The 20993-nt window shown below is 32.3% G+C and overlaps 1 protein-coding gene across 8 annotated transcripts in view; it reads right to left on the bottom strand.

The window, feature by feature from the left end:
• Window positions 1-5052: 5052 nt before the first annotated feature.
• LOC134721306 (AKT-interacting protein-like) overlaps window positions 5053-20993 on the bottom strand; it is a 39789-nt gene continuing 23848 nt past the window's right edge. For 7 of the 8 annotated variants that reach the window (XM_063584198.1, XM_063584197.1, XM_063584200.1 and 4 more), the window contains 6 exons: window positions 19167-19267; window positions 18729-18817; window positions 17513-17611; window positions 16985-17092; window positions 16035-16095; window positions 5053-7930 (listed from right to left, as the gene is read on the bottom strand). In XM_063584198.1, the coding sequence (XP_063440268.1) occupies window positions 7826-7930; window positions 16035-16095; window positions 16985-17092; window positions 17513-17611; window positions 18729-18817; window positions 19167-19267 (563 nt within the window). In that variant the 3' untranslated portion in view covers window positions 5053-7825. Of the gene's footprint in view, window positions 7931-16024; window positions 16096-16984; window positions 17093-17512; window positions 17612-18728; window positions 18818-19166; window positions 19268-20993 lie in introns of all 8 variants that reach the window. The other variant, XM_063584202.1, reaches the window with a different exon arrangement.

Raw genomic sequence — 20993 nt, 5'->3', positions numbered from 1 at the left:
CATCTAGAGGGGAAACTACTTTGGATCTTTTTGTTTACATCAAATCTAGGTCATCTCAAGAGATGTAAAGCACTTCCGTAAATATGAGACATCGACTACAGCATCGTGCTATTAAACATGGCAGCAAAAAATAACAAGACTAAAATCAACCAGTAGAACTACCAGTCTCTGGGGAAAAAAATATATGAATAGAATAAAGAAAATTCTAATTGATATACCTCCCTGAATTTCAAAATACTAGGTCCAGCGACATCCAAACAACTTTGAAAACATCATCAAGAAGGTAATGACCAAAAATGTACCAACACAACAGACGAAGGAGAGATACAGTCACCATTAGATGACAAAAACAACTACGGAAACTAGGAAACAGCAAATAGTTATCAAAGGTACCAGGATTATAATTTAGTATGCCAGACGCGCGTTTCGTCTACATAAGACTTATCAGTGACGCTCATATCAAAATATATATAAAGCCAAACAAGTACAAAGTTGAAGAGCATTGAGGAACCAAAATTTCAAAAAGTTGTGCCAAATACGACTTAGGTAATCTATGCCTGGGATAATAAAATCCATAGTTTTTCGAAAAATTCAAAGTTTTGTAAACAGGAAATTTATAAAAACGACCACATTAATATTGATACACATGTCAACACCGAAGTGTTGACTACTGGTGATGTGATACCCTCGCGGAAGAAACGTCCACCAGCAGTGACATTGACCCAGTGGTGTAAATAGTTATCAAAGGTACAGCGAGCATAAACAAAGACTAAAGGAACCAAACATACGTGAAGCTACAGGAATCCTGTGCTCATGGAAAATGCATGGAAGATATCATCAGCCCAGAGTACAAAGAGCAACCAAAACGCTTCTCGTGCTACAAGTAGAGCAGGAAACAAGAATCAACAGGAATTGAAATCCTAAAGACAAAGATGGCCTCATTCACATACATCGGAACCATCACAAACGACCGACGAGTTACCAACAGTGTATCAGTCTTCAAAAAAGGAGTAAAAGCTGAAAAATACAAAGCTTCCGACAAAGCTTCATTGATTTCCATCTGCTGTAAAATGTTGGAATGTATTGTTCACATTACCATCATGGATCATTTTAAATGTTTAACCAAAAGTAGAGCCAATGAGACCATCAACCCCTAGATAACACTAGATGAAATTGGCAACAACCTACTAGCATATATCAAGGAGAACAGATAAACATCATTCTGCTTGGTTTCTCCAAAGCGTTTGACAAAGTGCCCCATAAGATACTCATTAAAAAATACCACCACTAGTTAAGGAGTGCAAGGATAAATCCTCTATCGGACGACATACTTCCTCAGCAAAAGAACTCAACATGTATTGCTTGAAGTGAATCGGTCCGACCCCTCCCTAGGCGTCATTTTAGGGGTACATGTACCACAAGTCATTTGACCACTTTTATTCCTGCCATATTGGTCTATATAAACTAACAACCACAATCTTCAACATTTGAGGCGAGGTTATTCGATTTAGTCAATCAAAGAACCCCAATTATTCAATTTTTGATGAAATCAAACAAAGTTTATTTTTGGACCCTTTGGGCCCCTTATTCCTAAACTGTTGGGACCAAAACTCCCAAAATCATTACCAACCTTCCTTTTATGGTCATAAACCTTGTGTTTAAATTTCATAGATTTCTATTTACTTATACTAAAGTTATGGTGCGAAAACCAAGAAAAATGCTTATTTGGGCTTCTTTTTGGCCCCTAATTCCTAAACTGTAGGGACCTCAACTCCCAAAATCAATACCAACCTTTCTTTTGTGGTCACAAACCTTGTGTCAAAATTTCATAGATTCTATTTACTTAAACTAAAGTTATTGTGCGAAAACCAAGAAAATGCTTATTTGGGCCCTTTTTGGCCCCTAATTCCTAAAAAGTTGGGATCAGCACTCCCAAAATCATCCCAACCTTCCTTTTGTGGTCATAAACCTTGTGTTAAAATTTCATAGATTTCTAATAACTTTTACTAAAGTAAGAGTGCGAAAACTAAAAGTGTTCGGACGACGACGACGACGCAGACAACGACGCCAACGTGATAGCAATATACGACGAAATTTTTTTCAATTTTTGCGGTCGTATAAAAACTGGATTATATAAGATATCTTTATAAAAACTGGATTATATAAGATATCTTTATAAAAACTGGATTATATAAGATATCTTTATAAAAACTGGATTATATAAGATATCTTTATAAAAACTGGATTATATAAGATATCTTATAAACCGACCGTGCAAGGGCTGTATAGCCAGTCAAGGTCGTTAAAAACTTCCATTTGTTGTATCTTATAAAAACTTGATTATATAAGATACCTTATATATTATATGAGATATCTTATGATATATCTTATATATTATATGAGATATCTTATGATATATCTTATATATTATATGAGATATCTTATATATTATATGATATATCTTATATAGTATATGAGATATCTTATATAGTAAAATTGAAAATGGAAATGGGGAATATGTCAAAGAGACAACAACCCGACCATATAAAAAACAACAGCAGAAGGTCACCAACAGGTCTTCAATGTAGCGAGAAATTCCCGCACCCGGAGGCGTCCTTCAGCTGGCCCCTTAAAAAATATATACTAGTTCAGTGATAATGAACGCCATACTAATTTCCAAATTGTACATATGATGAGTATATGAGATATCTTATATAGTATACGAGATATCTTGAAGTTGGAATACATAGCAAAACGGTTTGCCATACAGATTACCAACAATAGATGTGGTACTTAACAGACACCCGATGATTTATCATGACCTACAGTGGAAAAACGAACACCATCCAGACCGTAGGTAACTCACCAAGGACACTAGGTTTACTGAGAAGGAACATAGGGTGGTTTCAACTTGAAGCCAAAGCCAATGCATATATTACCATGATTGAATAAACCAACTCTTGAGTATGATTCCACTGTATGGGACCCCTACCAAATCAACATAGAAAGAATTAGAACAAGTACAGAGGAGAGCAACAAGGTTTGTTTACAATGACTACCAAGATGTATTCCCATGGTCTATCACGATCCACTCCAGGCTATCTCTAATGCAGATACCTAGATGGAAGCCACCTAAAGATCGACGCTGAAAGTACCAAATCATCATGGCTATGTCTTCGGCTTAATCCGTGCGATTCTTTTTCATATTCTAAAGTTTAACGAGGGGTTTAGACACATACCTTCATTTAGAAGGAGGCAGCAAGTGTGGTAACCAAGAATATTGGCTGCTTTAATTAGGTCCCAGTAATTGGATATAAAAATCCCTAGGTAAACACACGACGGTACATCGACCTGCATGTAATCCAATCAAATATGTCATTTTGCACTTTAAAAAAAAATGTGTAATCAGCTATCTACCGAAAAGCACTTCGTAATCCTTGACCGACTAATAGATTTACCTATATCTATTTGCAACAGAGATCTGCCAAATCTGAAGTTCTGCAATCATAATTAAGTGCCTTATGATGAAACGCGACTGTTCCCCATCAAGCTTATTTACGAAGGTGTTGATTTGTGCAACATTACATGACTAGTAATTACTTACAGGGCATGTTACCCATTTACAGGTTAGGTAAACATAAAGGAGTTACACGATGGTACAGAACTACAGACCAGGTGTATATGGTGACAAGATATCTAATTTAGTCAGCTTATCAAGTTAATAAGATATCTGCCAAAAAGATTATTAGATACTAGTAGTTAATCAAGTGCAAATTCAATAAGATATCTCATACAAAATATATATATATACTTTATACATGTTATCATCTTTTATAAGATATTTTATTAGCTTTATAAGATATCTTGAAATTGAATAAATATAAAATATGGGGTCCTTAACATGTTAAAAACACCTCCATTTGACAAAAAAACAGTTAACAGTCAAAAATGCATAAATACAGATAACAATTAACAAAGTGGGTTCAAAACAGTTTAAAAATGCTTTAATTTATCTCAGATAACAGTTAACACCACCCCCATAAAAGAACAGAGTTTCAATGTTCCTGCATTGCACATATTTCAAAGGGCATAACATATTAAAAATATTTAATCAGCACTTATTATCGAAAATGTCAAAGACATTGCTGATATATACCTAAGATATAAGTTTTATAAAGTTCTGGCAAGATATATATATACATGTTTATCTCTTACTAGAGGGATATTTTGAACATATATACAGATTTCAGAAACCTTGTCAGTGGTTGTCCTATGCCAAATCAGAGACATATATATAGGTCTCTGGCCAAATGTTGTTGTATTTGGCAGGTTTGGTGGTGATGGGAGATCTTTAAAAGCTTCTGTTCAATCTATTCACTCAGTTTGTAATCAATTTACAGTTTGGCAATTTTTTGACAGATATTTAATGTTGTAGACTTTATCATATGATTGACTGAAGGTCCAAAAACATCCATGAAAACGATAAATGCCAATGCTTATGAAAATCGTTATGATGCATCATATAGTCCAAACAATAAAACAATCTTTTCATTGCAAAAGTATTAAAGTCAATGGGACTTGCAAACACCATAGGCAGTTCCAAAGAGGGGGGGTGCTGGGGGGTCGGGCCCCTCTTTTGTTGGAAAAAATTGGTTGATGATACAGTGAATCACTGAAGCATGACTGGAGTGCCCCCTTTTAAGTCATCCAGCACACCCCACCCCTTTATGAAAAGTTCTGCACTAACACAACTGCTTACCAAATATCAATGACATACTACTCGTGGTTCTCTATGAACTAACCTAGTCATACTTTGTTGATGCTGATAATGTGAAAGACACCACTCCTAGTAGGTAGACATAAATAAGATATCTCATATAGTAAATAAAAACAAATCATATAGTAAATAAGGTATCTAATTAATTTGATAAAATATTTTATTAAAACAGTTTATGAAGATACATTGCATCTTAAAAATAACCAGTTAGCCCTAATCCTGTGAATTTATATATTATGAAAAATATAAATAATTAGAAGACAATTTCAAGAGACTGAATTTTAAAGATCTTTATTATCAACAATATTCATAATATTTCATTCAGAGTATAAGAATGTATAACATTGATATACATGATAATGATGTTATAATAAAGTAACCTTTGGTAAAACATTATTTTTTTTCTCACCCTTCCTTATTGAATCTTCTGTTTCATGCATGCTTTATAAGTCAACTAAAATATTTTCCCTCTCTCCAAAATTTGATGTCTAGTGTAATAACATTTTTTAATCCATATAAATTTTACATGTATCAATATTGAAGTCACCACATATATTGTAATCATCATTATCTCAATTTTGGCAAGCATACAATCATGTTGTAAAGAATTAAAACAATAATATTTTAAAAGGATATTTTAAAATTTAATGAGAGGTAAGTCTGAGCACCAAAAGAACAAACAGAGCACTATTAATTAAGGTCCATTGAGGACAAATCCCAGGGCTGTATTTTTTTTCTTCAAATTATGCAGTTGACAGATGCTTGTACTTTGAAATACTAACTAAGAGAAACAAAAATGCAATATATTTAATAAACTCTGAGACTTTAATGCCTTAAAGATTAAAAAAAATAGTTTATATGCATATTCAGTTTAAAGTTTGCACTAAAAAGCAAACTTCATCAGATTGAAGTTTTTGCTGTTCTGTAATTCTAATTGACATAAATTATTCAGTTTTTGAAACTAACGCCCATTAGAATAATATCCACAAATGACATAACACTAGAATATATATTTTATATAATTTTAGTGTTGTTTTTTAGGTAAACAAACTTACAGGGCATGACACATTTCACACATACAAATATTGAAATTACATTCTATGGAATGTTTATTCAACCTAGTGATTACAAACAAGAGGTCCATTGCTAACTTGCATGATTAAGATTTCTCCTCATAGCCAAGTCTCAACTGACACAGTATATAAAGGCATCCTGTAATAATTTTCACAGATAACATCTCCTCATAAATGTTTGAACTTTATAAAAATGTTAAATGGAGGTCATGAAGACCATCTTACCCTATTACATTAATGAAGCAGAAAAATATCTGATTCAGGTAATTATATATTGGACCAATTTGAAAAGTTCAAAATTTGAAGTTGACAGATGAACTGAGGCTATCATAAACATATAGGCTATGCCAACCTTTTCACAGGGTAATTGGGACTAGGAAAATTAACTTTATAACATTTAAATTTTCAAACATGTTTCACATTATATAACCAGGACTGAAATTATGCACTTGTGCAAGATGCACGTTTCATCAACTAAAGACTCACCAGTTACGCTCGAATAAAAAAAAGCCAAAAAGGCCAAACAAAGTACGAAGATGAAAAGCATAGGACCAAAAAATTCATAAAGTGTCAACATGGTGGGTTTAAATGTCGCTAAGATGTGTTACAGATGTAAAAAATCATTGGCCTTACTTTAAATATTTTTGACATTTGACTCTAACTAAAAACTAAACCAATCACACATGTGGCTGATTTATCATGATTACATTGTAATAGAAATATACTGTATTTAAAAAAGCCTATAAAAGAAGAAAAATAAATGTACTGAAATATCCCCAATACATCATTATTTGTTTCTGTAATGAACAAACACAACACATCTAAATGGCACTTATGCATGAAACGAATATTGACATGACTCACAATTTGTTGAAAAATCTGTCATATCACAAACAAAGGCATTTACAGGTATTTGTCAAATGAACTTCAACAAAGAATTTGCCAGTAATCAATCAAAGCAGATGTAAATACAGATGGACAAGGACAAGTCTAGATGATTTTGAAACAATCAGCTTAAGGTTGGAGTGTAAAAAATGCTGTATTGAATAGGAAATGGAATGATGTGATTGCAACACTCATTTGTCCTTTAGGGTCAGTTGAGGTAAAAGATAAGGTCAGTGAAGGAATGTGAAAGACCACATCTCTAAAGTAAACCACATTTACATTTTGCAATGCTATGATGGAAAGCTGCTTCAACAAACAGCAACCGATTTGCCCACCATGACAATCTAACAACAGCTCAAATAAATAGATGACTTAGTACCTACATAATAACCTACATACCTAATAAATTGTAAAATGACTTGCACACAAAAAGAAAGTATAATCAGTAATAAGGGAGTTTCTGTGTAAAATATGAAAAACATAATTTTTTCACAAATAAAGTTCTGTTATATTGGAACAACATTGGGGAAACTTGTCCAACTGATCTTGTCATTTTAAGATATAAAATTATTAGAAGTGCATAAAAATAATTCTGTAGAATGACAGAATATGAATTAAAGTTAAATCAATTCTGATCTAATACAATGCTATTATTAGATTTGGTAAAACAAAATTTGAAATTTCCTTGCGAAAAATTTGAAATATGGCTTGCTCACTCAGGACAGCAATATACCATAATATGCCCATACTCAACAAGACTAGCGTACTGTACAGGTACATATACATATATATAATATACAAATCCTTTTTATTATGAAAGGTGATACAATTGATCAAGATTAATTGGCAGTCATACATAATATATAGAACAACCTTATTTAAGACACCTTTCTTCGAGATAGTAATATTCAATGCATCAGAACAGATGCTTACAAAATTTACTTCATAATTGTAAAAACATATGTTATAACACAACATTAGTTTTTGTCTCTTGCAATCACATCTTATCAGTTTTATTATTACATGGGATAAATTAAATGTCTAACAAAATCAATATGAACACATGAATGCATAAAATTCCACTTTTCTATCACGCAAGGCCTGAATCTTCTCTGGATAATATCTGTAGACTTCCATTCTTCATCCACGACAGACCATTTGTCCTTGTTGACGTTTGACTCTCACTACCTTTTGACTGAAAAAATAAAATAAATGAATAAATGAACTTTTGCCACCTGAGAAATTAGTCAGCATATGCATATAAAAACCAGACTAAAACAGGTAATTTATGTCTAGGTTTGATGATGTGCTGGGTCACAAAGTTATCATTGTTGATCTTAAAACTAACTGAAAACCAAATAGAAGTATTTTTCCATTATTGATTATCTTCCCAGTATATTAAAATAAAGTTCATTACTAATCAATGAATTTTCATTATTGATAATCTAAGAGATCTGCTTGTTGATTATTCTACAAAATCTCATAAAAGTATGCTTTGAATCGATTCAATTTCAATTACTTTATTTACTTTAGAAAAGTACACAGAAGTTATATTAGATCAACATAAAACTGATTAAATCTTTTTTTTAAGTACAGAAAGATCTTTATTTTTAAAACATTAATCAATGACCTAGTTTAATTTAAAAGTCCTATTAGAATTAACTGTGTTACAAAATAGTACATATTATTTTTTTTGATAGGCATGGCCTAATCTATTTTCTTGGCTGTGTGTTCAATCTTAACAACAAACAAACTTCCATTCATGTATTTGTATGAACTTACAAGACCTTTAATAAGTCTGCAGTACTTAACACACTTTATATGTTGGCATTAATAATAGGTTAAGGTTTAAAAGTATGTTGGTTAGAGACCTTATATGTTGTTTATTTCGAAAATATATTGACAATATTAACTTCCTTGTCCTAATAAATTCCGAGTTTGATGACGAATAATTACACTTGACAAAATAAATTAAATATAGATTTCCATTTTGATACAGGGTCAAAGCTCTGTTCAAGTGTTTGCAACAAAATATGTGATAATTTAACTAGAAGGAAGATATTCATAAATCTGGTTATTGTAAGCAAAATCCCAAATTATGCATGTACATAATTTCTATACAAAAGATATAAACAATGCTAAAGCTTCAACATCTGTTTAACAATTTGATAATGTTAGGATTAAAATACAAGAACACAAACAAACATTCAACTCTCTGCACTGAGATATACAGAGATTTCTCTGTTACAACATGCTACGTAAAACAAAAACATTACTGGTACATATTTCAGAAGAAATATTGCATGAATTTAAACTAAGTCACTACAACTGTTCAGATTTTTAAGCTTGTCAAAGTAAATCACTTGGAATGAACCCACTACACAAGGGTTGAAATACTTTGTCAACCTGTATATATCTAATCACAGTATCTATCATTATGACATGTCATTTGACCTTGTACTTCAATACAATAGTATTTACATATGGAAAGTCATTTACTGGTCATAAATATGCACTAATTTTAAACAAGTTTTTAATTTGAAATCCATCATAACACAACCATGATAATTATTATATCTTAGTGAGTACCAATTTTTGTGGTTAGAAGAAAAAACTGTAACAACTGCAACAATATAATATTGAGCATACCTATTACATTTGCATGAACTAATGTGTTCAAGCTATTAGTAGTAGCAAACAACAAGTATTTCTAGATATACTTCTGGTCATTACCCCTTCCTATCAAATCTTATGCAATATAAGTAATGCAGCATTTACCTGAATAACAGAATCATAGACTAAAGAAAATGCATCTGTTCTTAATTATGTTAAATGATTATAAATCATCCACAACTATTAACTGATTCAGGGCCCACTTAGTGAGGCACAATTAAATGACACTTCTAACAGTACAGTAACTTTAACTAAAGTATAAAACATGTTCAAAATGATCCTTTTTATTTACCCTCAATCCTAATTCAAAGGATCTGAAAACAGAAAGTTGGGACCGACAAATCTGAACCAAGTTAAGCCCCATCAGCGACAAACTGCTAACCAAATATAGAGTCATTCTGTTCTCTCCTAGAGAAGGGATATAAAATGAATGGTTTGGGGTGGATGGTAACAATTAGGTACAAAAAAAATGTCAGCAAACATGAAATAAGGTAAATTTAAAAAAAGAACGAAGTTCTTATGTCCCCTGTGTGACACATATTTTATCAAAGTTTCAAGTGCAATAACACAAAAAACAATTTATAAATAGCTTAGAGAAATGAAGGCTTCAGACTTCAGAGCAAATGCAATTCAATTTCCATTCTAATCAATTTTACCAAGGTGCATAACTTGTTAAAATATTTAATCAACAGTTCTTTTCGAAAGTGTAGAAGACATTGATATAAACATATAATTTATGTTACATATAATTCTGGCAAGAATTGTACACATGAGGACACTAACAATGCAATTTTCCATGAGACATATTATTTTTTATCAAAATAATTTTCGGCCATGATTTTCAAATTGGTTTGAAACATTGATGATATAAATCTACAATATAAATTTCAAAAAAACCTGGCAAGATCTGAACACATGAAAGTGCTAACCAGATGCTCCGCAGGGCGTAGCTTTATACGACCGCAGAGGTTGAACCCTGAACGGTTGGGGCAAGTATGGACACAACATTCAAGCTGGATTCAGCTCTAAATTTGGATTGTGATTAAATAGTTGACACAGCATAGGTTTCTGACACAGAATGAATGTGTTCTAATGAACTTAAAATTTTTGTTTTCTCTTAGAGCAGTGGCGGATCCAGGGGGTGGTCCCACGGTGCACCGGACCACCCCCATGACGAACCTCAATTTTTTTTTAAAGTGTCTATTTTTTCAATAACTAGCTAATTAACAAATTAACACTTAAGATTAATCCTTTCATCGCACTAATTGGTTATGGATTACCTGGATACCTGGAGGTGTCACAATGATAGAATACGGATCAATGCGTTTCACCTGTATACATGTTATTAAATTGTCAAAACAGCTCGTCAATATGAAGAAGTTGATGGGCGTCAAGTTGGTTACCTATTCCCTATTCCCCATTCGTTACCTTTTCCCTATTCCCTTTTCGTTCTCAGCTCCAACTAACGGAGTCTCGGTTTTAAATTTCGTTTATGTACATTTTGAAGAAAAAAAACAATCATTATGAATGAATTAAATCAAATTTGTTTATCTATCTCTTTGAGCCCCCTCCCTTCCCCCAACATCAACAGCAATTGAAGCACTGAAGTTGGTACCGGCATTTGTACAAAGCGCAACATTTGATGAAATTAAACATTTTGTAGACTTTTACTATACTGATTTGCCGAGTCCATCTTCAATGCCTAAGCTTCCGTACTGCGTTTGTGGCAAAAGACTTGCGAGTCAATGCTTTCAAAACCAGAAACTGTAGCCGGTGCTTTGAAAGAATGTTGCAAAACCGACTTTCCAATTATTTCTGTTATCTTAAAAATCATATCTACCATGGGGGTGACGAGTTGCGAATGTGTGCGATCCAACAGTGAGTTATCACTTCTAAAAACCTACCCGAGAACAACTATGGGACAATCGCGTTTAAACGGACTTGCGTTGATGCATGTGCACTACAGTTTGGTTTTGAACTAAACAGAAAACAAATTATAGATAACTTTGCAAGGAAACCCCGCAAACAATGATGTTGAATGACCTGATAAACGACTCTTAAGTTTGTTAAATTAGTAAATTTTGAACAATTTTACGTAAAACTATTTTTACCGATTCGGAACATTTTAGCTAAACCTTTTTTACAGCTTGCCTTATTCAGATGACAGTTCTATGTTGTGCTATTTTAGATTGCAAGATATTGTATAGAGTCTTAAATAAAAATCAGTCTTAAAATTCCTTTACCTAGGAATATGTGCATCGCATGGTGTTGTCCAAATTCATGATCTTTCATAATGTCGAAGGTATTTTTTTTAACCTTTTTCATACCATTCAATATTCATTTGGGACCACCCCCAAATTTTTTCCTGGATCCGCCACTGTAGAGCAATTCACTATGCTGTTGAATATTTATCCTCTCAAAAAATGTTTGAAGAAATTTTCTTTTTATTTATGAAATTTCAAATGAGAAAAATTTAACCCAATTTTTTTAATCACATCCCCCTTTCCCTTATTCCAAAACTAATCTCAATTAAATTTCTAATGGAGTTTGCAACAATAACTACTCATTTAAATACATCATAAAATATTAAGATGTAAAAAAACTGCTTGTTATCACTGAATGGTAAAGATTATTTTAGTTTATCAGTTGGTAGTAAAAAGTGAATATACATTGTATATAACAAAGATTTAAGTTGATTCTGGACAAAGAAAGATAACTCCAAATAAAAAAAATTCTTACAATTAGATATTTCCTGCTTACTATTCTGGACAAAGAAAGATAACTCTAATTAAAAACAAAATTGCTATTTCACAATATTTTGCAATAAGATATTTCTTGCCATTGCGCAATACTGTGCAGTTGAAAAGACTTGCTATTGCACAAAACTTAATATAATAATTTTAGATCCTGATTTGGACCAACTTGAAAACTGGGCCCAGAATCAAAAATCTAAGTACATGTTTGGATTCAGCATATCAAAGAACCCTAAGATTTCATTTTTTGTTAAAATCAAACTAAGTTTAATTTTGGACCCTTTGGACTTTAATGTGACCAATTTGAAAACAAGACCAAAAATGAGGAATCTACATACACAGTTAGATTTGGCATATCAAAGAACCCCATTTATTCAATTTTTGATGAAATCAAACAAAGTTTAATTTTGGACCCCGATTCGGACCAACTTGAAAACTGGGCCGAAAATCAAGAATCTAAGTACATTTTTAGATTCAGCATATCAAAGAACCCAACCAATTAATTTTTTGTCAAAATCAAACGAAGTTTAATTTTGGACCCTTTGGACCTTAATGTAGACCAATTTGAAAACGGGACCAAAAGTTAAAAATCTACATACACAGTTAGATTCTGCATATCAAAGAACCCCAATTATTCAATTTTGATGAAATCAAACAAAGTTTAATTTTGGACCCTTTGGGCCCCTTATTCCTAAACTGTTAGGACCAAAACTCCCAAAATCATTACCAACCTTCCTTTTATGGTCATAAACCTTGTGTTTAAATTTCATAGATTTCTATTTACTTATACTAAAGTTATGGTGCGAAAACCAAGAAAAATGCTTATTTGGGTCCCTTTTTGGCCCCTAATTCCTAAACTGTTGGGACCTAAACTCCCAAAATCAATACCAACCTTCCTTTTGTGGTCATAAACATTGTGTTTAAATTTCATTATTTTCTATTTACTTAAACTAAAGTTATTGTGCGAAAACCAAGAATAATGCTTATTTGGGCCCTTTTTTGGCCCCTAATTCCTACACTATTGAAACCAAAACTCCCAAAATCAATCCCAACCTTTCTTTTGTGGTCATAAACCTTGTGTCAAAATTTCATAGATTTCTATTAACTTAAGCTAAAGTTATAGTGCGAAAACCAAGAAAATGCTTATTTGGGCCCTTTTTGGACCCTAATTCCTAAAATGTTGGGACCAAAACTCCCAAAATCAATACCAACCTTCCTTTTGTGGTCATAAACCTTGTGATAAAATTTTATAGATTTATATTCACTTTTACTAAAGTTAGAGTGCGAAAACTAAAAGTATTCGGACGACGACGCCGTTGACGCCAACGTGATAGCAATATACGACGAAAATTTTTTTCAAAATTTGTGGTCGTATAAAAATGCAATTTTTCATATTATCAATATTTCCAAGGGCATAAAAGTAAAACCAGATGCTCCGCAGGGTGCAGCTTTATACGACGGCAGAGGTATGGACACAACATTCAAGCTTGATACAGCTCTGAATTTAGATTGTGATTAAATAGTTGACACAGCATAGGTTTCTGACACAGAATGAATGTCATTAAATGAATGTAAAAATTTGTTTTTGCTTTTGAGCAATACACTATGCTGTTGAAAATTAATCCCCTCAAAATATTCTTTTTAATTTCTGAAATCTGAAATGAGAAACATTTTACCCCCACCCCTCCCCATTTTTTTCACCGCCTCCAATCCCTTATTCCAAAAATAATCTCAATTCAAATTTCTAATGGGTTGGCAACAATAACTACTCATTTTTTAATACATCACTTAAAGTGTTAAAAAAATAAAATGAATTACAGTCATGATTAAAATTAATATTAATTACTTAACAGTAACTTCTAAAAATAAATTTACAGCTACACATCTCAAAACAATTACCATTTCTTAAAACATGATTTTTAAGCAATATAAGGGAGGTAATCAAGTTATCAAACATATCTATATATATAACAGTATTCTTTAAATTTTAATTGGATTACCTCCCTTACACTGCATTTAAATTGTCTAAATTGTCCTTTAACCAGAAAAACCCTTGTTTTTTCCCACTTTTTTGCCCCTAATTGCTTAATGATTTGATCCATTACCCGCTATAACCATCCCTTTGTAGTATGGAAACTTGTGGTATAATTTTAGAGAGATTTAAAAACTTTAACAAGTTATTGACTGAAAACTACAAAATATATTATTTCGGCCCTTTTTTTGGCCCCTCACTTATTAAAACTTCCCTTGGAACAAAAACCTCAAAATTCAATTCCAGCCTTTCCTTTGTAGTAAGAAACCTTGTAGTATAATTTCAGAGAGATCCATACACTTTAACACTTAATGGTATGAACAATGTGGTACAATTTCAGAATAATTAAAATACTTATACACAACTTATTGTCCTGAATCTAGATAAATGCTTGTTTTGGGCCCCTTTGGGCCCTTAATTCCTAAACTGTTGGGACCATAACTCCCAAAATGAATCCCAACCTTCCTTTTATGGTCATAAACCTTGTGTTTAAATTTCATAGATTTCTATTTACTTATACTAAAGTTATTATCTGGAAACCATCAGTCTTCGGATGACGCTGGCGACGTGATACCAATTTTTGCGGTCGTATAAAAAATAATTGATCAGCACTGATTTTCAAACTTCAATCAAAATATTTGTCTGCTTTGAAGCAGCTTAAAAACTTGAAAGTTTTAATCAGCTGAAACTTCCATGCATATTCGAAGATTTGTTTCTGTTTCAATATATAAATTAAACTTAATTATCGAGTATACATGAAATTGATATATGAATTCTTTTTACCCTGAAATATCATATTGATAAAAAATTAACCTTTTGTGTTGATCGACAGATCACAAGATCGTGCATATTTAATTAAGATCTCTCTTTTTATAATAATTAAATTGGTTAATCATGCATTTATTACCTTTTGACAACACCCACTCAGAGTGACATGTTCAAAAAGGTTAATTAGCGATGATCTATTGATTATTGTTAGAACCTGAACATTTTACATATAATTTTAAAAATAAATCATAAATACACATATATTTGCATAAATATGCTTTATAATGCCCTGTTTCTGTTTACAATGCAATGCTCAATATAAATGACTTTTCAAAGAGAGATAACTACTGTAAATATAAAAGATCAATGCTGATAAAACCCATAGCATTGCTGATATACCAAGAAATGTAGTTGTGAGAGTGATTACAAAGCAATTTTCTGTATAAATAATAATTCTAAGAACATAAGAATTCTTTTTAAAGTAGTTGATTGGCACTGTTGGCATTGGTGATATTAACTTTTGATATAAACTTCATATTTTGGAAGAATTGTACAATACGATGCAATTTTCTATAGAATTTGCATTTCTAGAGAATATCAATCTGGTAAAATGTGATCAGCACTGACTTTCAAACTTGCCCAAGGCATTGCTATATAAACCTCAGATATAAACTTCAGAGCAATATGATATCTAATATCATACAACTTTTCAAAAATTCCAAATAATTTAGCACACATTTTTGCTATTTCCCCAAAAATCCCAATAATAAAAGCACACAATAATTTCTCAATTAACATTAAGTAATTTATGAAAACATCATCCTTGCATTGGCATCCATGACTCCCATTCAACAACATAAGTCTGAACAAAGGTGATTAATGGATATAACAGGAATTCTTTTTAAAATAATCAGAAAATGTACGTTAGTATACAGCTGATATCTATATATTTTAAATGAGCTAAAAAGCAGTATACATTTGAACCTTCACCCAGGTAAAAAGCCTTCCAGTTAGTTTTGTGGCAAGCTGACCATTACCAAAAACTAGAAATACCTGTGTTTACCTGTATTTACCTTAGGTTTAATCATTTGTTTTCTGGCGTCTTCATGTATATTTGGGTCCCATGGTGTATATCTGTAAAAATAAAAAATAAAAACTACTGTGAAAGTAAACTGTACAACTTTTGATCTTTTAATTTTCATGAAAAAATATTTTTGATCGATGAAAGTCAGATTTCCGTAATTGATATGCTAGTGTGATAAAGTGTTCATTTTATATCCTCATAGTACTTTCACAGTATTTCCGTGTTTAAATAATTTTGATGATCAGGTCAAGGTTTCTGATAATATTTTGTCAATTAAAGCACTTACTCAGACATTCTGTTTTTTAATACAATTCCTGAAAAGCATGCACCTACACTTAAGTAAGCATGGCAGATTATGTATCTATCTCAGGAGTTGTGTGTGCAAATATGATAAATTTCATCTTAAAATTCTACATGCAAATCTACACAAACCATATACAGTCAAATCTGTATAATAAGGTCACCCTTGGGACCAAAGGAAACTGATCTTAAAAGACAAGTGACCTATTAATTGAGGTTGAAAATGTATATCTTTGACTACAGCAGAACGAGAAGAAAAGGATCTGACAGAATTTGATGAATGAAGGTGACTTCTATAGCATGTTTGAAAAAACATTTACCACAACTACATCACTGTACATCTTTGATTTCAGTATTGAATGTGGGGTCATTATTTTTTGTTGGGTACCAATTTTGTATATTTCATCACAAATTTAGTATTTAGATATTCAATGATGATCAAATGTTCAATATGCTTGTTTGGAAAAAAATACAAAATCAAACATACATGAAAATACAATTTTCCTCCATCCATGAAAATTGGTATCCACGAAAACAAATGAATCCACACTGGTTTGTTTAGAAGAAGCATAAGTTACATAAAGACACACAAACAGATGGAAAGAGTATTACATTTTATCATGTAAGGCTCATGCCTACCTTATTGTATGAGGGTCATCTGATTTGACAGGTTCTTTAGATTTATCTTTACTAAGAGCAACTGTCTCCAACACTTTTTTCTTGAACAAATCTGTATCTTCTTCATATCTGTAAAACAGAGAGGCAAAGTTTTAATCTTCTTTTGTTGAGAAGATGAAGTGTAAACAGAGCTAATAAATTCATACTTGCATTTCTTAGATTTGCATAAAATTACTTTTCCATTTAAACCCCCTAATAACTCGTGTAAAAACATAATATGAGAACTTTAAAAAAAAGTAAAATTGAATCTAGAGTGAACAGGCTGAAATGTATCATTGAATTTATATTGAGACTCTCTCAGTATCAGTTGAATTGCATACAGTTTGTACTCATCGTTTTCCTTTGAGTCTGTATTTCCATTCAGTAAGTATAGTTAATAGTGATTTTGATTCAGTTTATATTTGTTAGTTTCCATCAAAATTGATGAAAAATCAACTATCTATATAAGAATAAGTAAATGTTGTATAACTATGGTGTAAAGTTACTTACAATACAGAAGCTTCTGGATTCCATGGCGATTTTGTATCTATTTTATAAAAACATCTTCTAGCATACAACAGCACCTGCCATACATGGTTATTGTTCTTTCTGCAACAAAATTGTTTCCAGTTTACGTGACAGTATGAATTTGTAAAGCAATATCTAAATGGAATGTTCCAAATTTTCCTTGATTTAAATAAAATATGTAAAATTAAAGTCTTTGTGTCTTTAAACAAGAGTGCACACGCTGAAATGTATCGCCATTTTTACTAACCATTGATATTATGTTGATAGTCCTAAATATAAAGCTTAACTACAACTATCATATCAACTTATCTTGATCCAAGAAAATGATTGATTGATTTGTGTTTTATTTTAAACACCACTTTTAAGTGCCACTTTTGGGCTTTTTCTTAGGAAACAAGTTTTTATTGGTGGAGGAAGGTAAATGGCTGTAGTAATGATGACCCTCGATAGGAAAACTGACAACTGTAGTTAGTTGAAGATTGAGTCGAGTGCACCCACACAAACAGGATTCAAACACACAACCTCAGTGTTGTCAGTTGACTACTGATTACAGACCAAGTAGTTATAGTAGTTGCAACTCCTTACATTCTGATATCTGGTAGCTTTACCTAAAATTACAATAATTAAACTCTAATTTTTATGCCCCACCTACACCTCGTAGAGGAGCATTATGGTTTCTGGTCTGTACGTCTGTTCGTCCGTCTGTCTGTGCATCCGTACGCCAGGATTCAGGTTAAAGTTTTTGGTCAAAGTAGTTTTTGATAAAGTTGAAGTCCAATCAACTTTAAACTTAGTACACATATTCCCCATGATATGATCTTTCTAATTTTAATGCCATATTAAAGTTGTGACACAAATTTCACGGTCCACTGAACATAGAAAATGATAGTGCGAACTGCGAAGTTCAGGTTAAAGTTTTTGGTCAAGGTAGTTTTTGATGAAGTTGAAGTCCAATCAACTTGAAACTAAGTACACATGTTCCCTTTCATATGATCTTTCTAATTTAAATGCCAAATCAGAATTATTACGTAACCCCTCACGGTCCACTGAACATGGAAAATGAGTGCGGGTGGGGCAGCCATGTACAATGGACACATTATCGTTTTTCATTCTTCAAACGTTGCAATAATAAATGTGTACAATAGTTTCTGAATTGGCAGTAACCAGTGTTGTATTCATACAAGATATTGATACTGACCTCCATTTTGGAAAAGCTCTTTTTACATCAAGTTCCCCAGTAGAAGGATCCACTAGAGGATGAAAGACAGGAAAATCAAAGACTAGACTCTGTAATACAAATATATTCATAAGTAAAACCTGTCTAAAAGAAATTATGTTTAAAAAGAAAGATAGTGAAGCTATGATTTTATGGAAAATTTATTTTCTTCACTAAAATTAGTGGTTTGTCCTCAAGTAAGATTTCTTGTCATTTCAGATTCCAACAAGCCTTATCAGTATTTGCAAATATTTATCTCATTTGTTCTATCATAATTTCAATGAAGACTAAAATAACTGATTTTATTTATTCAATACCAGTCATACTTGTTGAAATTATAAACTAATATTTTCGTTTCCACACTTCCTAAGTAAATTCTTGAAAACAAATATTTTTGCAATGCCTTAGTAACATACTTACAGGACAATCCCCATCAGGGAAATTATCTGGAATTGTTAATTTAAATCTGAATACACCTTCCTGGTACAGGCCTTGTCTCATAAATAAGATACCATACCAAACTGAAAAGAGAGAGAGAATCTTGGTTTTCTAGTTGGTTTTCATTAAGAAAAACGTTAATTAAGGAATAATGCTCCTATATAACCTGATAGCTCAAAGGATGCAAGATAGAAAATAGCTTACAATTAAAGTAATTATAGAAAGGCAGACCCAGCTCTCTTTACACAATTTGTCTGAATTCTTTTATACATATGTGTATATATCTCTGAAGATAACATATGGAGCAGTTTCTGAGGCTCCAAAGAGCCTGTGTCGCTCACCTTGGTCTATGTAAATATTAAACAAAGGAGACAGATGGATTTATGACAAAATTGTGTTTTGGTGATGGGGATGTGTTTGTAGATCTTACTTTTCTAAACATTCTTGCTGCTTAAAATTATCTCTATCTTTAATGGAACTTGACCCAATAGCTTCAGTTGAAATGTAAGTGAAAATTTATATATTTTACAAAAATTTTTAAAAATTGGCTAGAAAGGGCTCATTTTGACTTATTTGTAAATCTTACTTTGCTGAACATTATTGCTGTTTACAGTTTATCTCTATCTATAATAGTATTCAAGATAATAACCAAAAACAGCAAACTTTCCTTAAAATTACCAATTCAGGGGCAGAAACCCAACAACGAAATGTCCGATTCATCTGAAAATTTCAGGGCAGATAGATCTTGACCTGATAAATAATTTTATCCCATGTCAGATTTCCTCTAAATGCTTTGGTTTTTGAGTTATAAGCCAAAAACTGCATTTTACCCATATGTTATATTTTCAGCCGTGACGGCCATCTTGGTTGGTATGCTGGGTCACCGGACACATTTTTAACTAGATACCCCAATGATGATTGCGGCTAAGTTTGGTTTAATTTGGCCCAAAAGTTTCAGAGGAGAAGATTTTTCTAAAAGTTTACAGACGATGGACAAGAGACGACGGACGCCAAGTGATGAGAAAAGCTCACTTGGCCCTTTGGGCCAGGTGAGCTAAAAATATATTTGCTGTTTGGTCAATTGTAATGGTTGTAATGATTTTGCTGTAAAAAAAAATAGGTGGAAAATACTAAGGGGTAGATTAAAACCAGGTTAAATTTCAAGATACTGACAACTTGACAAGGTCATGATAAAAACCAAAAACACAAACTGCAACAAAAAGCAGGTGATATCAGGTGCAGCAGAAGGTTAAATAAATCCTGATCCACATGTGACACACATTATGCTACTCCTTTACAGAAATCTTCTAATCCTCAAACTTGACTGCATGTGAAATATATGAGCACTTGAGATTATTGTTGACTACCTTCTTCTTATTTTCAATATAAAGCAGAGATAGAGTGCTGTTCTTATGAGGGTCGGTTGAAGACAAAACTTTACAACAAAAGAGATGATTTCAGCTTTCCAATTGTGAACTTTCCATTTCTAAGTAGCAACATTCCAGCAGCACCTGCATACAGGGTATATATCTCCCAATTGATACGATATTCCCGTGCTTGCATTTCCTATCATGATTTTCTTGATAGAGGGTTACTGCTCACAAGGAAGCTATTAAACCAAGAGTTCCAAATGGTGAAGTTGAAATCATCCCTTCGTAAATTTTACGGAGGCCATCACGAGCTGGTTGACCTTTATGGAATAACCGTTTCACAAATGATATCGGATATGTTCCTTACGTCATAACTACAATCCCCTTCCCTTTCATGAATTTGACCTACCGAATTAGACTTTTTACCGGATTTGTAATC

Source organism: Mytilus trossulus, chromosome 6 (genome assembly GCF_036588685.1).
Source record: "Mytilus trossulus isolate FHL-02 chromosome 6, PNRI_Mtr1.1.1.hap1, whole genome shotgun sequence".
NCBI classification, from domain to species: Eukaryota; Metazoa; Mollusca; class Bivalvia; order Mytilida; family Mytilidae; genus Mytilus; species Mytilus trossulus.
The sequence above is the reverse complement of the archived record's forward strand: the minus strand, read 5'-3'. Positions and strand labels throughout refer to the sequence as shown.